The following is a 15,598-nucleotide window of genomic DNA, read 5'->3' on the forward strand; positions in this document are numbered from 1 at the left end:
CCGACTCGAGATCAAAGCACCTTATAGGAGCGACGGCAAAACAACCCACAGATACGGGGTGGAAGGATGGGGAGGGAGAGGAGGTTGTGTTGATCTGGAAGAAGTGGACGATTGAATGGATTGCCTGGCGTAGCTGGCAACTGGTACCAGGTTCGCAGCGTGTCTCGCTGTGCCGCGCCGTGTTACTTTTGAATAATCGTTGAGACGGCCGTTCTGGCCGCACAACGGGGAGATGTCTGCATGAGTCCAGTCAGCCTCTAATTTCCTGCCGAGTGGCTCGTTCGCGCTGAGCTGTTCCCGGATTTTGGCTTTTGCTGGCTCCGAATTGGTGCTGTGCTGTGCCGTGCCGTGCTGACGCCGCTGCTGTGGGTTTCGAATTTCAGCCTTAACCTCGAAGGCCCTCTCTTGCTCAACCTCAAATGGCACCATCGGCTTGTGCCTTGCAAGATCGCGATCGCAAGCCTGTACCTCACGGTTCAATGTAGAAGCTTGCTCCTTTCAAGACGACCTCTACAACAATTCCTTGCGAGTGTTACCCCCTTCTTTGCGTGCTCAGGAGCTCAGCGACAATACTGAGCTGTGGAATCGGATCGCCGCCGCGTGCCGTAGGCAGGGAAGCTGAGATAGTGTGATGGGATTCAAAAGGACGCGGTATCTTCCGCATAACAAGCGATGACGTCTAGTGTCAAGACAAAGACAAAAGGTCGTTGCAAACCAAATGGCGAAAAGCGATGGAAAGACGGATATCAGCCTTTCTCCGTTTACCAGATCATGCTGCTGAGGTCGGATCGGATGCGGTTGTAGTCGAGGATACCCTCAACCTGTCCGTGTGCGGCAAGCGCGAAGTCAGCATCCCACAAGTAGGTGCGGGCGACGCGCTGGATGTCCTGTACACCGATCGAGTCGATGGCCGCCTGGATCTCCTGTGGCGTGTATCGCTTGCCCGCAGTGACCAGCTGTCGTCCAATGTCCTCGGCAATCGCCGTGGTGCCGTCGAGGCCGAGCAACAAGCTCGCCTTGAGCTGAGCCTTGGCACGCTCCACCTCACCCTCGGTAGGAGCCGTGCTCATTCGCTGCCACTCACGCAAGGTGAAGTGGATCAAGTCGTCGAGCTGCAGGAAGTTCTCCGAGACCATGTAGACACCCCAAAGACCCGTGTCCGAGTACGACGTGGAAAAGTGCATGAACGAGTTGGCCAGGTTGTTGGACGAGATAATGTGCGACAGTCGCGACGAGAGCAAGGGGCTCGAGCCCAGCGATCGGTCCCAGTTGCCCATGATGCTCTGCAGCACGAGCATGGGGAAGTAGTCGGGCGACTTCCACGAAACACCCTCGACGGCGAGGGCAAAGTTGCAGGTGGGCGAGGTGTCGTCACGGATTCGCACCTCGGAGCCGACAAAGCTGGTCTTGGGCGACGACGACTGGCCGAGCTTGATGGGGTTCGAGCTCACGGGGAGGCTGCCAAAGTGCTGCTCGGCGAGCTTAACGAGCGAATCGTGCTCGATGCCACCGGCACCGACGAGAACCATGCGGTCGGCAGTGTAGTTGGTCTTGATGTACTCGGCAAGGTCCTCGCGCTTGATCGAGAGGATGTTCTTCTTGGGGCCGAGGATGGTGCGGCCGAGGGGCTGACCCTGGAAGGCGACCGAGTGAAGGTGGTCAAAGACGACCTCCTCCTTGAGCTTGTCGACCTCCTCCTGTTCGCGGAGGATGACATCACGCTCGCGCTCGATGGCCGAGTTCTCCAGCTTGGAGTTCTGGAGAATGTCCGAGATGATATCGACGGCCTTGTCGACGTCCTTGCGGAAGGCCTTGGCGTAGTAGACGGTTTGCTCTCGCGAGGTGTAGGCGTTGAGATGGGCGCCGAGGTTCTCGACCTCGAGCTCAAGAGAGTGCTGCGATCGCTTGCCGGTTCCTGCGATATGCAAAGGACGCGGGAGAAATGATGCCGCCGGGGTTGGATATCAGACAAATGGAAAAAAGGAAAGAGGCAAGGTCAGGCAAGGTCAGTCGAGCTGCGAGAATGTTGGTCATTGAACCAGCCCTCCGTGACACCATTCGAGAGAGAAGCCCCTAAGATCTAGCCACAAGGAGATGTGCAATTGCACTCGTCGACATATCTTGGTTGGTTCTGATGTGACTGGACTGGTGATGCAGCATGGCTTGGCTCATGTTGGCCGGCTCAAGCGAGAGAGATGGTTCGGTCGCGTGCTTTTGGGTATGGTCTCTGCTTTGCATGGTGCTGCTTGTCACAAGAGGGCTGATGCGGTGCTGGGGTCGAAAGCGGGATACGTACCCTTGAAAGCCATGTGCTCGAGAAAGTGGGCGGTTCCGTTGGTGCGATCTGTCTCGGCGCGAGAGCCGGCGTCGATCCACACACCGACGGTGGCGGTCTGAGCCGAGGGGTTGGACTCGGTAGCGACGGTGAGGCCGTTGGAGAGGGTGGTGGTCTGGGTGATGGGCTGACGCGAGACGGCGGTGGCCAGGTTGCGAAGGTTGAAAGTAGCGGCGGTGGCCGGGACCTTCTGGGCTCGGGCGAGCCTCAAGGAGGACTGTGCGAAGAGACGAGCAGCCATGGTGAGGAAGAGGCTGTGCGACAAAAGGTGTGATGAGGTGAGGTGAGGGGTAGGTGATGGAGAGATGAGGAAGAGGACGGCGACGACAACAACAGTAACGACGACGACTACGATCAGACCGGTTTGAGCGAATCTGTGATTTCAAAGCTTCCTTCGCAAGCAGCGGCCAACAGCAGCCAACGGCCGGGACGTCTTTCCAGACTGGCTGTGAGCGCTGCTCTCTCTTTCTTTCTCGCTCTCTTTCTCTCGTCTGTCGTCTGGCTTATTTCCAAAGCGGTCGAGTGCGCTCTTCCTCGCCTCCGTTCCTTCTCGTCGTGTCTGTCAATATTCCAGATTCTTGCCTGAGAAAGCACAGCGGTGCAGCAAACTGAGTTAGTTGGGTGACCATTTTCAAGCACTTGATTGGTGACGGACCAATTTTAATTTTCCAGATCTTGACCTCTGCCCGAATTTGGAATGCTGCAAAGTTGTATTCCGTCCACGGCCTCTTTTTGTATTTCTCTGGCCTGCGAGTGGAATTTCTGTCCCTGTTCCGGAGAGCCCCGTCTCGGAAAACCAGAAGAAAGCCAGGGTCACACCCCAGCGCGCACTTCTGGTGATCGATTTTTCCCGACGAGGGGCGCCTCGACCTAACACTTAGCGTTCCTGATTCGTGCGAGTCTGGAACATCTTGCCTCAACAGCTTCAGGATTTTTTTCTTCTCGACCACTATGCGGGGTGGAGGTCTAGAAGAAATGAAAGCTTTGGTGTCCTCTCTATACCCTTCTTCCACTCTCATTCATAGTAGTCAGTCGACTTGCTCTACTCGTCCTCAAAATGGCAGAGCCAGGTCCATCCAGCGCAACATTGGCGAGCGCACCGCTCCACCACGTTGCAGCAGCTCACCAATGCGATCTGTCGGTGTTTCTGTCGGCCAACTCGATCCAGCTTGTCGATGGCCAGCCCAATGGCAGCTTCAAGACGTATGCCATGCCGACCACCGTTTTTGTGCCCCAACCCACGCTTCCCGATCAGTCCGACGCAGCACGGTACGCTGACCAACCCCACATCAGCTTCGCGCGCCTCGCCAGCTTCTCGCATTCGGATCGTTTCCTCGCCCTCACCGGAGATGATAAGGTGTTGCGAGTTTGGAAGCTCGAGCGAAATACAGACCAAAGTATCACGGGCTTTGAGTTTGGCAAAGAGATTGTGATCAAGCTCCTGCCCAAACGTGCTGCTGTGCTGCATTGGATGCCTCCCAACGATTCCACTCCCAGCGGTTCCGAGGAGCTTATCTGCATTGATCGCTTCGGAGACATTCGCAGCTTCCTCGTCCACGAGGACGATGTCCGAGTCCTCCCATCTACAGAAGGAAGCACATCCAAGAGGGACGAAGCTGAGGTCGATGAACAGGATCAGATGGACTCGCCAAGTGACGCTTCCATGCAGATTCTGCTCGGCCACGTCAGCATGATTACCAGCCTTGCCTTTATTCCGGGATCCAAAGAAACGTCGCCGCCTGCTTACATCATCACTGGCGATCGCGACGAGCACATCCGCATCTCTCGATGGGGCCGCAAGCGATTGGCGTACGTCATTGACCGATACCTGCAAGGCTCAGAAGCATTCGTCGGAGCACTTGCGGTCCTTCCCGACACGGACGGCCAGCTGCGTCTCGTCAGCTCCGAGGGTGGCCGAGCTTTGAGAGTCTGGTCCTTGCCACAGCCCGGTGCTGGCCCTTCGACGGAGACCACCTTTGACGATGCATGCCTCTCGATCAACGAGTTCAGCTCCGCGCTGGCGCCCTATGTCCTTGCGCGCGACCGCGAGGAGAGGAAACGAGAGTCCAAAGCGCTGCAAGCCTCGAGCAAGAAAAACAAAGCTGCCAAGCGCAAGCAGACTGCAGATGCAGCCGAGCAGGCCGAGGCGAAGCCACTCGCAGCGCAGTACTCGAAGGATAGCAAGCCTACTATTGTCATTTCGGATCTGATTCCGTACCGTGATGCGCAAGCGGAACAATGGCTTTTAATTGTGGTGGAAGGTGCCACGGCTTTCTTCTCTGTGCCCGTCAGCTCCTTGTTGGCACCTTTGACTTCCGGCGATGACAAGGTGCGCGAGATTGCGGATCAGATCCGAGTCACTCGTGCTTCTGCTCCCATCTTGCACCTCACTCTGGTCCAACGTTCCGAGACCGCCACTGCTTGCGTCATTGCCACTTTCGACACCCGCCCCGAGTTCCGTTCGCAAGAGGCGGAAACAGGCGGCGTTGAAGCGGAAGCAGCCGTCTTCACTCTGAGCGCGTCGGGTGAATTTGAACGACTAGCCAAGCCCGCACTCGTCGAAGCACTCCTCCCCGCCACCGAGCCGAGCACTGTCGGAGGCAACGAAGTTCCGCGTGCGCTGCTGGATGCGTCGGTCGTCGAGTATCTGAGCTTGTACCCTGCCCTCACCACGTGGCCCAAGATCGAGGTGCCTTCGTCGGCCGAGATCATTGCTACACGTTCGTCGCGCAAGGGACGCTTCAATCATCCGCTCGATACGTCGCTCATCGGCGTCGCACAGGTCGACCAGACCAAGCCCTCTAATGCTTCATCCAATCCAGAGGGCGACGACGAACAGCGTCGCAAGCTCGTCAAGACTATGCAGGGGGGTAAACGCGAGCGTGGTCGTGAGCGTAACCGCGAGGCTATTCGTTTGGCTCAGGAGCAGGCTTCACTATGATTTTCTCTCCAGCAATACCACTCTCCAGCAATACCACTCTCCAGCAATACCAATTGATTTGCATTCATATCACACACACTCAGCTTTCTGGCGCGATATGTGTAGACGGGATTCCATTATTTCCACTGGACTATCTAGGTGTAGTACATTTCTCAGCTTCAAGCGGTGGTGCTGTTTGTACGGTTCGAGCTGGACGAAGTGACGTTCGAGTTGAGCAACGAGATGCCCGAAGTGAGCGCAGCCACAAAGTCCGAAGTAGCATTGGTAGGAGCATCGTAGTCGACCGAGTAAAGCGAGGCTGACGCCTGACACTTGCCGTTCTGGATCACATCAGTCTCGCCAGGTAGGGAGCAGTTTCCAGAGATGCAGGTGTTAAGACCCGCGCTCACCAGATCAGCATAAGTAGGCAGACCTGTGGTGGCGTTGAGGACGAAGCGGTCGATGATCGCTTTACCCGTAAGGCGCGAGTGCACCCAGGTGAGGTTGCTACAGTTGCCCGTGGGCGCGATCTTGGGGTAGTTGACAGTCAGTCCGATGCCCAGGGGCAGGATGCGGGCGCTCGAGTTGGAACGCTTGGCCTCATCCGAGACAATGGTGACAAAATTGGACGAGTAGGTGGCAATTTTGACCGACTCGTCGTCCGGGTTAGAGAGGTTGAGGGTGGTGTACTGGCGGATGTCGGTAGAGGCGCTGAAGGCAATCGAGGGGACGCTGCGCTCGACAGAGAAGTATGAGGCGCCGATCGTGCCAGAGAGTGTGTACAAAAATGGTCCCAAGTTGGTGCCCTCGTTAGGTCCGCTTACGACGAGGTCGACACCGGCAGTGGTATCGTTGCGGCTTGCGTTGAAGAAGTAGACTGCATCATTGTCGAGCGCCCAGCCGGCAGTAGCGACAGGAGTGCCGTTGAAATAACGCAGAGCAGGGTCGCTCACGTTAAGACCAGCATAGGGCGCACCAACAGGAACAAAGCCCCCTCGACCCTCCGAAGTGATGTTGAGTGAGGTAGGGAACACCACAGTACCACCCTTACCCGACTGGTTGTGCGAAGGAGCAACCAGGAGGACACGGTGTCCCGCCCTGCGAAGCGCATAGTACAGCGCACGAATGTTAGCGGATGCCCAACTGTCGTCGTTGGTCAGCACAATGTTGAGCGGGTGCTTAGACTTCTTGACGTTGGCGAAACCAGCCGCACCAACTCCGTAGACCGAGCTGTCGTTGGACGTGGCGGTGCTGTTGTAGGAGAGAGTCGAATTGTAGCTGTTGATGATAGTCGAGTTCTTGGCGCCGCCCGATCCGGCTGCCTGCGAGGCGGTGGTCAAAGGGGCCGAGGCTGAAGAGGAAGAAGCGATGGAAGTCGAGGACACGGCGATGCTGCTCGAGTTAGCCTGTCGGGCTTCAAGTGGGCTTGATGCCACAGTCGAGGCAAGAGCTGCAGTCAAGAGCGAGAAGAACTTCATTGTATTGGCGAGAGAAGGGGTAGTGTTGCGTACTCGTCAACCTCTCAACATCAAGCAAGCACCGTCATTATATACGTCTTTCCCTGATGGCTGCTGAGCATGCTCTCAGCCTTTCTTCCATAGCTGGAGCTTCGAATTGAGATCAGCTAATGACGGCAACGAGCAAGAAAAGGCCCATGCGAGCAGCGTGGGGGCATGAGTTCGAAGCGCCTAAACGAGGTTGACGGGTTTCAAACGAAGTTGGCACGTTCTTGAACTTGCATCAAAATGCATGTGGATTTCAGTTTGGAACCGCCTTCTTGCAGTATGGGACAGCTTGGCAGAACCCGCCGACACTAGACTTCCGAAGGGAAACAGAAGAAATTGCCTCGAATGCGCAAAATGACGCTGACCTTCGGGGAAATTGCGCCGTTTGCTCAACCTAAGGCTGTCCTTGGGAGAACAGCCTGCGGGCCATACACGAGGCGGCTGTACCCTCGGCTGCGTTCTCACCGTGCTGCCACGCTCTTCTTCTTGGCACTCTGTGGACCTACATGAGTGGAACAACGGGCGAGATGAGAACGTGCTCACCTATTACGATGACTTGCAGAAATCGAGGACCTTCTCGCCTTTGCTGCGACCACGTCAGGAAGTGGACTTCCAGTTGTGCGCCAAAGACTGTCTTCAATCAGTTGTCAAAAGCTTCGAAGTCACAATCGTCCTGATCGGAACCTTGTTGGCGAGCTCTCTCGCTAGGACGGGCCCTCTGGCTGCAAAGAAAGATGAGCGTGTAGGTCAGAGTCGCGGCTCTGAACCCTAATGGCCATCTGAAGGGTGATCGCAGAGTATTCTTCACATCCGCGAGATGTTGTCAGCGCTGCGAATTTGGTCTTGTCGATCCGATTGGCGTCCGATCCAGCCAAGATGGGTGACGAATCGGTTCCCCCGCGGGCGCGCTGAACGCCAGGCGAGCAAGCTCTTACGGGTCAATCGGAATAACCGATGAGCCGATGTCCCATTTGGCCTACTGTCACTCACGTAGGAAAGAGCGAGATCACACAATCTTGACACCTTGAGCGTCAAAGACGATGCAGAACCATGTCACGGCTTCGATTGCGGCTTGCCACAGTCACGAGTGACTCGAATGGTCACGGTCAACTACCGCCGACTTCGGCTTGTGCCCTTTCTGTGACATTGGTACGTGTCGAAATCACATATCGAGCCATCGTCGGAGGATCAGCGTCAGCCTCCTTCGAATCCTCAGCCACCATCACGTTTAGCCAAATAACCTCGCCGCTAATGACAGACATCACTTCTTCACCTAGGCATCAGATGACCGCCTTTACGCCGCACATTCCCACACGCTTCCGGTGACGTGAGATAACGGCCTTAGCTAAGGTGAAGGTACAAATGCCTGCCATGCATCAAGCTTCGCGGGCAGTTGGTCGACTCGACAAATCGTGTTCGTCCGTCGTTCGTGAAGTCGACATGTGCCCAATGAGTCAGTCTCTACGCTATCCTCGGCAGTGTGACCTTCCGCAGACCTCGCTGCGTTCTGAGAGTGCGGCGCAATGCGACACGCCAACCATCACCCGTTCTGCCACAGACACAAGACCTCAGCCTCAATCAATGGAATGACGTCCTCGAGGAGCGAGATCCTGCAGGCTAAAGTACTTATATAAAGAACCGGCGTTGAGCCTTTGCCCATCCTTCCCGCCTTCCTTCATCCGCTCAACTTGCTACAGCTTGTCTCTCCACAGCATCGACTCCTCACCAAAGCCCTCCGAACTCAAAAATCGACAACATGTCTTCTACCGAGATCTCCAACGGGGTTTACCGAATCTCGCTCCGCGGGAACGAATGCATCAGCGGCGCTAATCCCGATGCTCCGTTGCACCTCCTCCCGCAGGGCAGCCACGAACACCAGCTGTGGGAAGTCAAGAAGCGCGACGACAATCAGTACCTGATCACCTTGAAGGGAAAGCCCGAGTTGGGCGTCTCTTATCCTAAAGGCGCGCAGGGCATGCAGGTGGTCACGCTCAGCAAAGATCCTCGACCTTTCAGACTTCAGCCCGCGGAGGGCAACTACAAGTGAGTATGCCACCATGTTCTTCGACTGGGCAAACCGTCAGCATTGTCCCAGGCTCGTGGAGACTGACTTTGGTACACTTGGAAATGCGGCTGCTGCAACGCTACGTTCCTGATGCGCTGGTCCCTGTCAGCATGATTCCGGTCGAAGTCGAAGACGACCGTCTTGTCATGTTCAGGGCACCTTTCCAGATCTACCCTCCCATGGTGAGTGTCTGTTCCGGTTCTGAGCCAATCAGAGCAAACGACAGTGCGAGCAAGTGCTGACCTTCGTCACTTCGTGCTTTGGCTTTCGACTTTCTTCGCCATATCAGGTCGGCCTTCTCGAGAAGCGCAACATATCGGAGACCGGTTGGCGCTTCGAGCGAGCTTGAGTTCCGTACTCTGGCTTGCGAGCATCCAGCTTGCATCTCTTGTGATCTGAAGAGCTCCGTTGCCGTGTTTGTTTGTTTGTTTCCTGTCTCCCTCTCCTCGGCACTGTAGCCGCGATGCCACCGCTTGCCTCGCCTCTGGTTATCACCACGGGTGGGTAGGCGACTTGGCGTTGTGGTCGTTTACGCCTGTCTGCAAAGCAGTGCTTCCATCTCCTCAACATGAGTGATACTGTGTCGCGAGGTCTGCTCAGCGTCGACACGCGTCCACGAGCTTTCTTACACAGACAAGAGACTTGAACGAAGCAACAGAAGCATGCATTGCGAACAATTCCCAGCGCCCAGGCGGGACAACAACAGAGGACATGCCGATCAGATCAGAGCAACTTAGAACTCGCCCTGTGAAAGTGATAAAGTAGGGGTGAAAAGATGATCAGCATTTGGTGACGGCATTACGGCATAAATCGTTGAAACACTTACGAAGTACGACTGCTTCTTGAGGCGGTACTGTTTTTGCAAAGGAGGATACTGTTCCGTGGTCAGAACAGATTGGTTCGTCATTGGAATGGCTAGTCCGGGGATTCTGCGAGAGAAAGTACGATATGGAGGACATGCTACTCACCTTGTAAGGCGCACCCTTGCGCATGCGGTCGCTGTCGTCCTTGGGTTGTGCGAAACCCTTGGGACCTTGACCGTAGGAGGGTCTTCGCGAAGCTTCGAGCTTGGCGGCGGCGAGGCGCTGTCGTCGTCCCTCCTCGGTCTCGCCGGGCACGCGATCAGCCACGCCATGAGGCAGACGCTCCTGGGTCTGAGCAGCAGCGGCGGCGGCATCCTTGGTATCCTTCGAGTTGGCGGCGGGAGAAGTGGGAGGATGAGCGGGACGACCGGCGTTGTCGACCTCCAGATCCTGGAAGACCATCTGCTCCTCCTTGACCACATGCTTACCCGACGGCGTTCGGAAGACATGCTGCGACGCCTCAGCTTCGTGCACAGCGTTGCCCACCTGTGCCTCGTCGTGCTCCTTCTGCGCCTTCTTCTGTTCCTCCGGCGTCAGCTGCTGACTGTACGCCGACACGTACTTCTCACCTCTCGCAGCAGCCTCCTTCTTCAACTTCTCCTCCTCTTCAATCGACGGCAGACCCTCGGCCTTGCGCTCGCGCTGCTCCTCCTCCTTCTCGATCTGCTCATGGTGCGCAAAGTGCTCGATGTCCTCCTTGTGGTTGTATGCCTCGTCGGTCTGCGTCTCGGGCGTGTTGTGGTACAGCTCCTCGTGATGAACGAAAAACTCGGACTCCTCGTCGTAGTGGTGTCCCAGACTGCCGATGTTGTACTCTGGGAAGATGGGCAAGCCATTGGGACCCGCGTTGATAAACTCCTCCTTAGTGATGAGCTCATCACCATTGGTGTCCATGGCGCGAAGCACGGCGCCGACGATCTTGTCCGCCTTCTCGTCGTGCACCTCGTGCGTAGCAGAGTGCTTCTTCGACTCGGAATGGTGCACGCCGTAGATTGCTTCGATCTCGGAACGGTCGAGCACGCCGTTGCGGTCGAGGTCGTGAAGCGCAAAGGCGCTGCCAAGGTTAAAGGCGTTGATGTGGTGCTCGGTGCGCATGTGCCTCTGAATGTAGCTCTCGTGCTCCAAGTCGGTCGGCTTGAAGCCGGCCACCTCTGCAGGCTCGTTGGAGATGGCATCGTGGTCGTGCGCAGCGACGCCGTTGAGCGACAGAGATGAAAAGAGTACAAGCCCGAGAACGAGCCAGGAGACGCTCATCTGCTTGGCACCTGTGGTAGGAGCGGAGGATGGGACAGGCGCCGAAGTGCCCGCAGCGCCCGTAGCACCGCCCTGCTTCTTTTTCTCTGAGATGCGCTTGGCCTCCTCGTGCACGTCGGTGACGGTCTTGGAGGTCTTGCTGTAGAAGTCGTGGATCTTGGGATGGTTGGCAAAGGCATTGTAGTAGTCGCTCAGCTTGGTCCAGACGAAATCAGTCTTGGCCTTGACCTCTGGCTTGTCGAGCACGGCCTGGGCGCGTTGCTGGAGGTTGCGCGCAAAGGAAGGGTCCGCAGCGGTGCCCGGGACGGTGGTGGTGGTTTTGGGTCCCTGAACAGACGCATCGTCGCCGGGAACAGGCATAGCAGCTGCTTCCTTTTCGGTGGCAGAAGAAAGAGCAGCAGGACCGCTGGGGGTGTGCTCGGTGCTTTGAGTAGTCGCTGCTGAAGTTGAAGGGGCAGCCTTTTCGAGCTGCTTACCCAGCGATCGGTCGAGCTGAGAGAGGTAGCCCTTGAACTTGGTGGAGAGGCCGTGCTTGCTGTCGAGATCAATGGCCCGCTTTGTAATCTCGTCCGAGATTGTGTAGCCGTGCGCGAGGTACTCGGCGATGATAGCTGTCTTTGGCTTGTCCTCTTGTCCAACGGGCTGTGCATCGTCGTGAGCAGCGGTAGCGGTGGCCGTCGTGGCAGCAGCAGCGGCGGCGGCGGCGGCAGAAGTGTCACCGGCAAGCGTAACCGAGAGATTGGCGCCATCTAGCGAGCTGCCGTGTAGCATTACAGCAGTACTGGCAGCACTAGGCTTGGCAAAGTGGATGAGAGCCTTTTGGTGAGTGTCCCCATCGTCGGAGAGATCGAGCTTTGTGATGGAGCCACAGAAGCTGAAAAAGTCGTCGATCTGCTTCTTGGCCGTGGACTTGTTGAGGCCAGATACAAAGACAGCCGAAGCTGGCGCCTGCGATGCCATGGCGGGCAAGATGATGATGATGATAAATGCAAATGAGAGTGCGCAAAGCAGGAAGGAAGGCAGAAGGAGCAACAAGTCCAGCTTGTACCGCTTCGAGTTGAGACGAGTGGTGTGTGCGTGCGCGTGCGAGAGAGTGTGGTATTGTCGAACCTGCCGATCTGGTCAAATGTGATTTGATGAAGGGCTGATGATGGTGGGAACGGTGGTGGAAGTGTGTGGGTTGGTTGTGATAAAGTAGAGTTGCCAACTGCAGATGGACAGCGTGTTGGTAGTGCAGTCCAAAATCCCAAGAAAGAGAGCGCATTTGTGCCTCTGAGCGCGCTTTGCTGGCCGAGAGCGAGAGCGGCACGTGCATTTTCTCGGTGTGTTACTTTGCCGACTGATGCCTCTCCCTTCATGCCTACCATCCTTCCCAGACGTTAGAGCACCTTGAACAATTGCACGGCTTCAGCGCTATAGGCTCGTCAGCATCGGCAGAACCATGACTGCCTGCAGCTGCTGCCTACACTTTTAAGCGCCTGTCCCGGGCAAGCCGAGGTCTAGCATTGGGCCATATCGAATTGAACCAAAGTTGCAACGTACGACGCGCGCACGCCGCGCAAGTCTTGCTCGTGCGAAATGAATTAATGAGTTCAGCTGTGCTAGGTCTTCGCTTCTACACAAGCACTCATAAAAGCCGCATGTGTGAGTAGGTTGCGATTCGACAATCTTTGTTTTTCGTCGGCGGATAAATTCAAAGCCTCTTGCACAATGCGTTTGGTGATGCCTGTCGGGTAGAAAATATCCGCGTGGCTCAAAGCGTCATCGCTGGAGGGTCGGTCGTGCAGTGTGCATGTGACGATACTGCTTCTCGATGCTGCTGCTTTTGGATGCTGTCGGCCTATTTGCAGCTGACCAGATGTCAGCTGCGACTGGTCATACGCAGTTTTGCTTCCAGGCAGTCCGTAAAGAATCGACATGTTTCGATCTCGTCCGTGTCCTTTTCGTGGCAGAAACTACCTGACAGCCCAAGACCCGTCTGCACATCTACGCAGATACGCCAAGGCCTGTCTTAGCACGGACGGCCTCGCGTCTCTTCTCGATGACATTCAGACTTTCACGGTTTGAGCGCCGTTCCGAATCCTCAAGGCGCGGTGCTGTCAAATACGGTGGCATGAAAAGGGGGGTTTCCGTTTGGTTCCTGAGAGGTGTATGCACGCCATCTCTATGTGCGCATGAAAGAGCTTACTTCCTCTCCAATGCCACCAGACTGCTACTGGCCCCGCGGTGGCCAGGCTGAGTTGCAATTCCAGGATCAGCAATCGGCCAACAACTTAGCCCTTTGCGCAAGGGCAACTCCGATTCCCGCCAGTCCAAACATGGCGGAGTTGCGAATTGGGATAAACACAAGAGGCTGGGATAAACACAAGAGGCGTACCTTGTAGCATAGTCGACTTCCTCTTCAGATCTCGTTTGTTTGCGGTCCACGCCAATCTGCATTTCAGGGTTCTAATTGCGCTCCTCATCGATTCGATTCGCAGATGTTCCGGTGATCGAATAACGCAGAAAACGAGCAAACGACTGCTCGCTCGAACGCAGGTACGTCCAAGTCGCGGGTAGCGGGTAGCGGGCAAACACGAACGATCGGACGAAAACAGCAGTATTACCTCATGGTGGCTTGTCTTGCAGCGGCTTACGACATGTGGCGTCGAAGCACCATCTTGATTCCATCGGAAGCGGTGCATCTGTGTCGATGGTCCGGATCCGAGATGGAAGAACAAAGCTGCCAAACAAAATGGCAAGCAAAAATACAGTAACTGCTAAAATTGGGGTCGTTGAACAGCTAGCTACAGTATTTTCAACTCGAGGCGAAATCGCACGGCAGCGCTTGGGATTGCTATCAATACCGAAGCGAGGAGACGAGTGAGCCATGTGCGTCTAGCCGAGCAGCGGTAATTACCGATTGAGACAGCGGCTTTTGGCGAGACGTGGTCCTGATATCGATCTAGAAGCATGCCTTTTGATTCAAGACCTGTTCTTCAGTCTCTTTCGTACTTGACCAGACGCAAGATTCTGCAAGAGGATCTCTAGCGTGTCTCGCCGAACAGCGTGGCAAATAGCCGAGATATCCAAATGCATCGAACACTTCTGTTCCCTTCAAACAGGCTTCACCGTCAATTAGCGTACAACGAGGTGCCTAAGCAGCATCGCTGGCTTGCTGTGCGTGAAACAATCGTGTCACGTCTCGTTGCGACTGCAGCACTTCCCCCTTCGTGTTCGGACTTCGACAGCGCGCGGAGCTCGAACTGAGCCATACGATCAAGCAACCACGGCGAGGCGCTCAAGCCGGCACGATGCTCTAGCCGCTTGTCTGGTTCCTGGTGACAATTTCCATTTAGAGCTGCGGGTCTTGTTCAAGGGGGGCCCGTTCACGCACCCTTGCACGTTGCACGCGGCACACTTCACGCTGCCAAGACCCAGTCATGAGCAGATGCAGCGTTCAATCCCAGCTCATCTTGGCTTAAATTTTCCTTCGGAATTGTGAAAAGGTCGTCGGTGTGGTTCGGCAAGTGTGGGCATGGACAAAACAGAGCGACTGCGATTCAGCAGCTGAAAGCGCGTTACATCGAATTCACCTTCCTGCCGAGGCACGCTAAAATGTCGTTGAGGGCATTCTTATCACATTGTGAGCGTGGTTTGTCAACCAACAGGTGATGGACGCCGTGAAAGTGAAAGGCATGCGCCGCAAATTGGAAAGAGAAACAAGAGCAAAAGAAAAAGTAAACGACGCGAGAGGGGATTTTATCCGAGAGGCCTGTTCATGGCCAAGACTGCACAAAGTGACGTGATGTTCTAGTTGCTGGCGCTAAGGGTGGCTCTACAGCATCGAGGCTCGTTCTTGAAAAGAAGGAGGAGAGGGAGAGAGACCCAGTTTCATGCGATCCCAGACGCCCATCGCCTGTTTGCATGAGAAAGCTGCTCGAGCGCCGTTTGGGGCGCTTTTGCCTCCACAATCACAAACCGCATCTCAGACGCGACGTAACCATGAGTGACTCTGGCAAGGATGAAGATCACGAGCGATGTTCGCACACAAATCTCTGCCAAGACGCAATCTTGCAAAGGATTCAAAGACCGAATCAAATCGTCCTTGCATGTTTGGAGTAGGGGGAGCGAATCGGAAGCGATTGACAGCTTTGCCTGGCCGTCGAAAGGCTGATGGGTCGTCGGGAGCAACGCGATTCGGATGTCGACTCGAGACATTTCGGATTCCGCCCGGATTTTTTTCCTGAAAGCTAGAGCAGGCTGTAAAGAAGCCGGCCAGTAGGTACTGTACAGTACTGTACAAGCGCGTCGCTCCGAAGCCGGCAGGATTGGGGCTCCGCCGCCATGTCTTCAAAAGCCACGCTCAGATCGAATGCACGAGAAACCCGCTCGTTGGGGCAGCTGCTGGACCGCTGCTTTGAGTTGCAGCCCTCACACTTTTTCCGATGAGCCTTTGTCCACTGTCAGCCCTGCACTGGGCCCCTCGCTTCTCCGCGGATTGTCGCATGGTCCATATGCTTGCGCAGAACAAGCTCTTCATCCCTGATGATCAGGGCCTCATCCAGCCTTGCTCGCAAAGGCACCACACCCGTTACCTCCCCGCCTTCCAGCCAAGGGCACTCCATCTTGACCCAACCCCGCTAGAGCGTACCCTCTCTCCGACTTTCAAGTCAT

At 55.9% G+C, this 15,598-nt stretch overlaps 5 protein-coding genes across 5 annotated transcripts; 2 read left to right on the top strand and 3 right to left on the bottom strand.

Annotated features, from left to right (window-relative positions):
- Positions 1-761: 761 nt before the first annotated feature.
- EX895_003477 (uncharacterized protein) lies at positions 762-2,576 on the bottom strand (the record flags this gene model as incomplete). Its single annotated transcript, XM_029884075.1, has 2 exons — positions 762-1,915; positions 2,297-2,576. 2 exons carry the CDS (start codon positions 2,574-2,576, stop codon positions 762-764), a joined length of 1,434 nt encoding a protein of 477 aa, XP_029739448.1.
- Positions 2,577-3,392: 816 nt separating this feature from the next.
- EX895_003478 (uncharacterized protein) lies at positions 3,393-5,276 on the top strand (the record flags this gene model as incomplete). Its single annotated transcript, XM_029884076.1, has 1 exon — positions 3,393-5,276. One exon carries the CDS (start codon positions 3,393-3,395, stop codon positions 5,274-5,276), a length of 1,884 nt encoding a protein of 627 aa, XP_029739449.1.
- A 158-nt stretch (positions 5,277-5,434) lies between these two features.
- EX895_003479 (uncharacterized protein) lies at positions 5,435-6,733 on the bottom strand (the record flags this gene model as incomplete). The annotated part of the gene is made up of 1 exon (XM_029884077.1): positions 5,435-6,733. One exon carries the CDS (start codon positions 6,731-6,733, stop codon positions 5,435-5,437), a length of 1,299 nt encoding a protein of 432 aa, XP_029739450.1.
- A 1,783-nt stretch (positions 6,734-8,516) lies between these two features.
- Positions 8,517-9,174, top strand: EX895_003480 (uncharacterized protein; the record flags this gene model as incomplete). The annotated part of the gene is made up of 3 exons (XM_029884078.1): positions 8,517-8,803; positions 8,935-9,007; positions 9,115-9,174. The coding sequence occupies 3 exons, from the start codon at positions 8,517-8,519 to the stop codon at positions 9,172-9,174; spliced, it is 420 nt and encodes a 139-aa protein (XP_029739451.1).
- Positions 9,175-9,558: 384 nt separating this feature from the next.
- Positions 9,559-11,902, bottom strand: EX895_003481 (uncharacterized protein; the record flags this gene model as incomplete). The annotated part of the gene is made up of 3 exons (XM_029884079.1): positions 9,559-9,570; positions 9,652-9,699; positions 9,794-11,902. The coding sequence occupies 3 exons, from the start codon at positions 11,900-11,902 to the stop codon at positions 9,559-9,561; spliced, it is 2,169 nt and encodes a 722-aa protein (XP_029739452.1).
- Between the last annotated feature and the right edge of the window lie 3,696 nt (positions 11,903-15,598).

The sequence above is a fragment of the Sporisorium graminicola genome, chromosome SGRAM_21 (assembly GCF_005498985.1).
Source record: "Sporisorium graminicola strain CBS 10092 chromosome SGRAM_21, whole genome shotgun sequence".
In the NCBI taxonomy this organism is placed as follows: Eukaryota; Fungi; Basidiomycota; class Ustilaginomycetes; order Ustilaginales; family Ustilaginaceae; genus Sporisorium; species Sporisorium graminicola.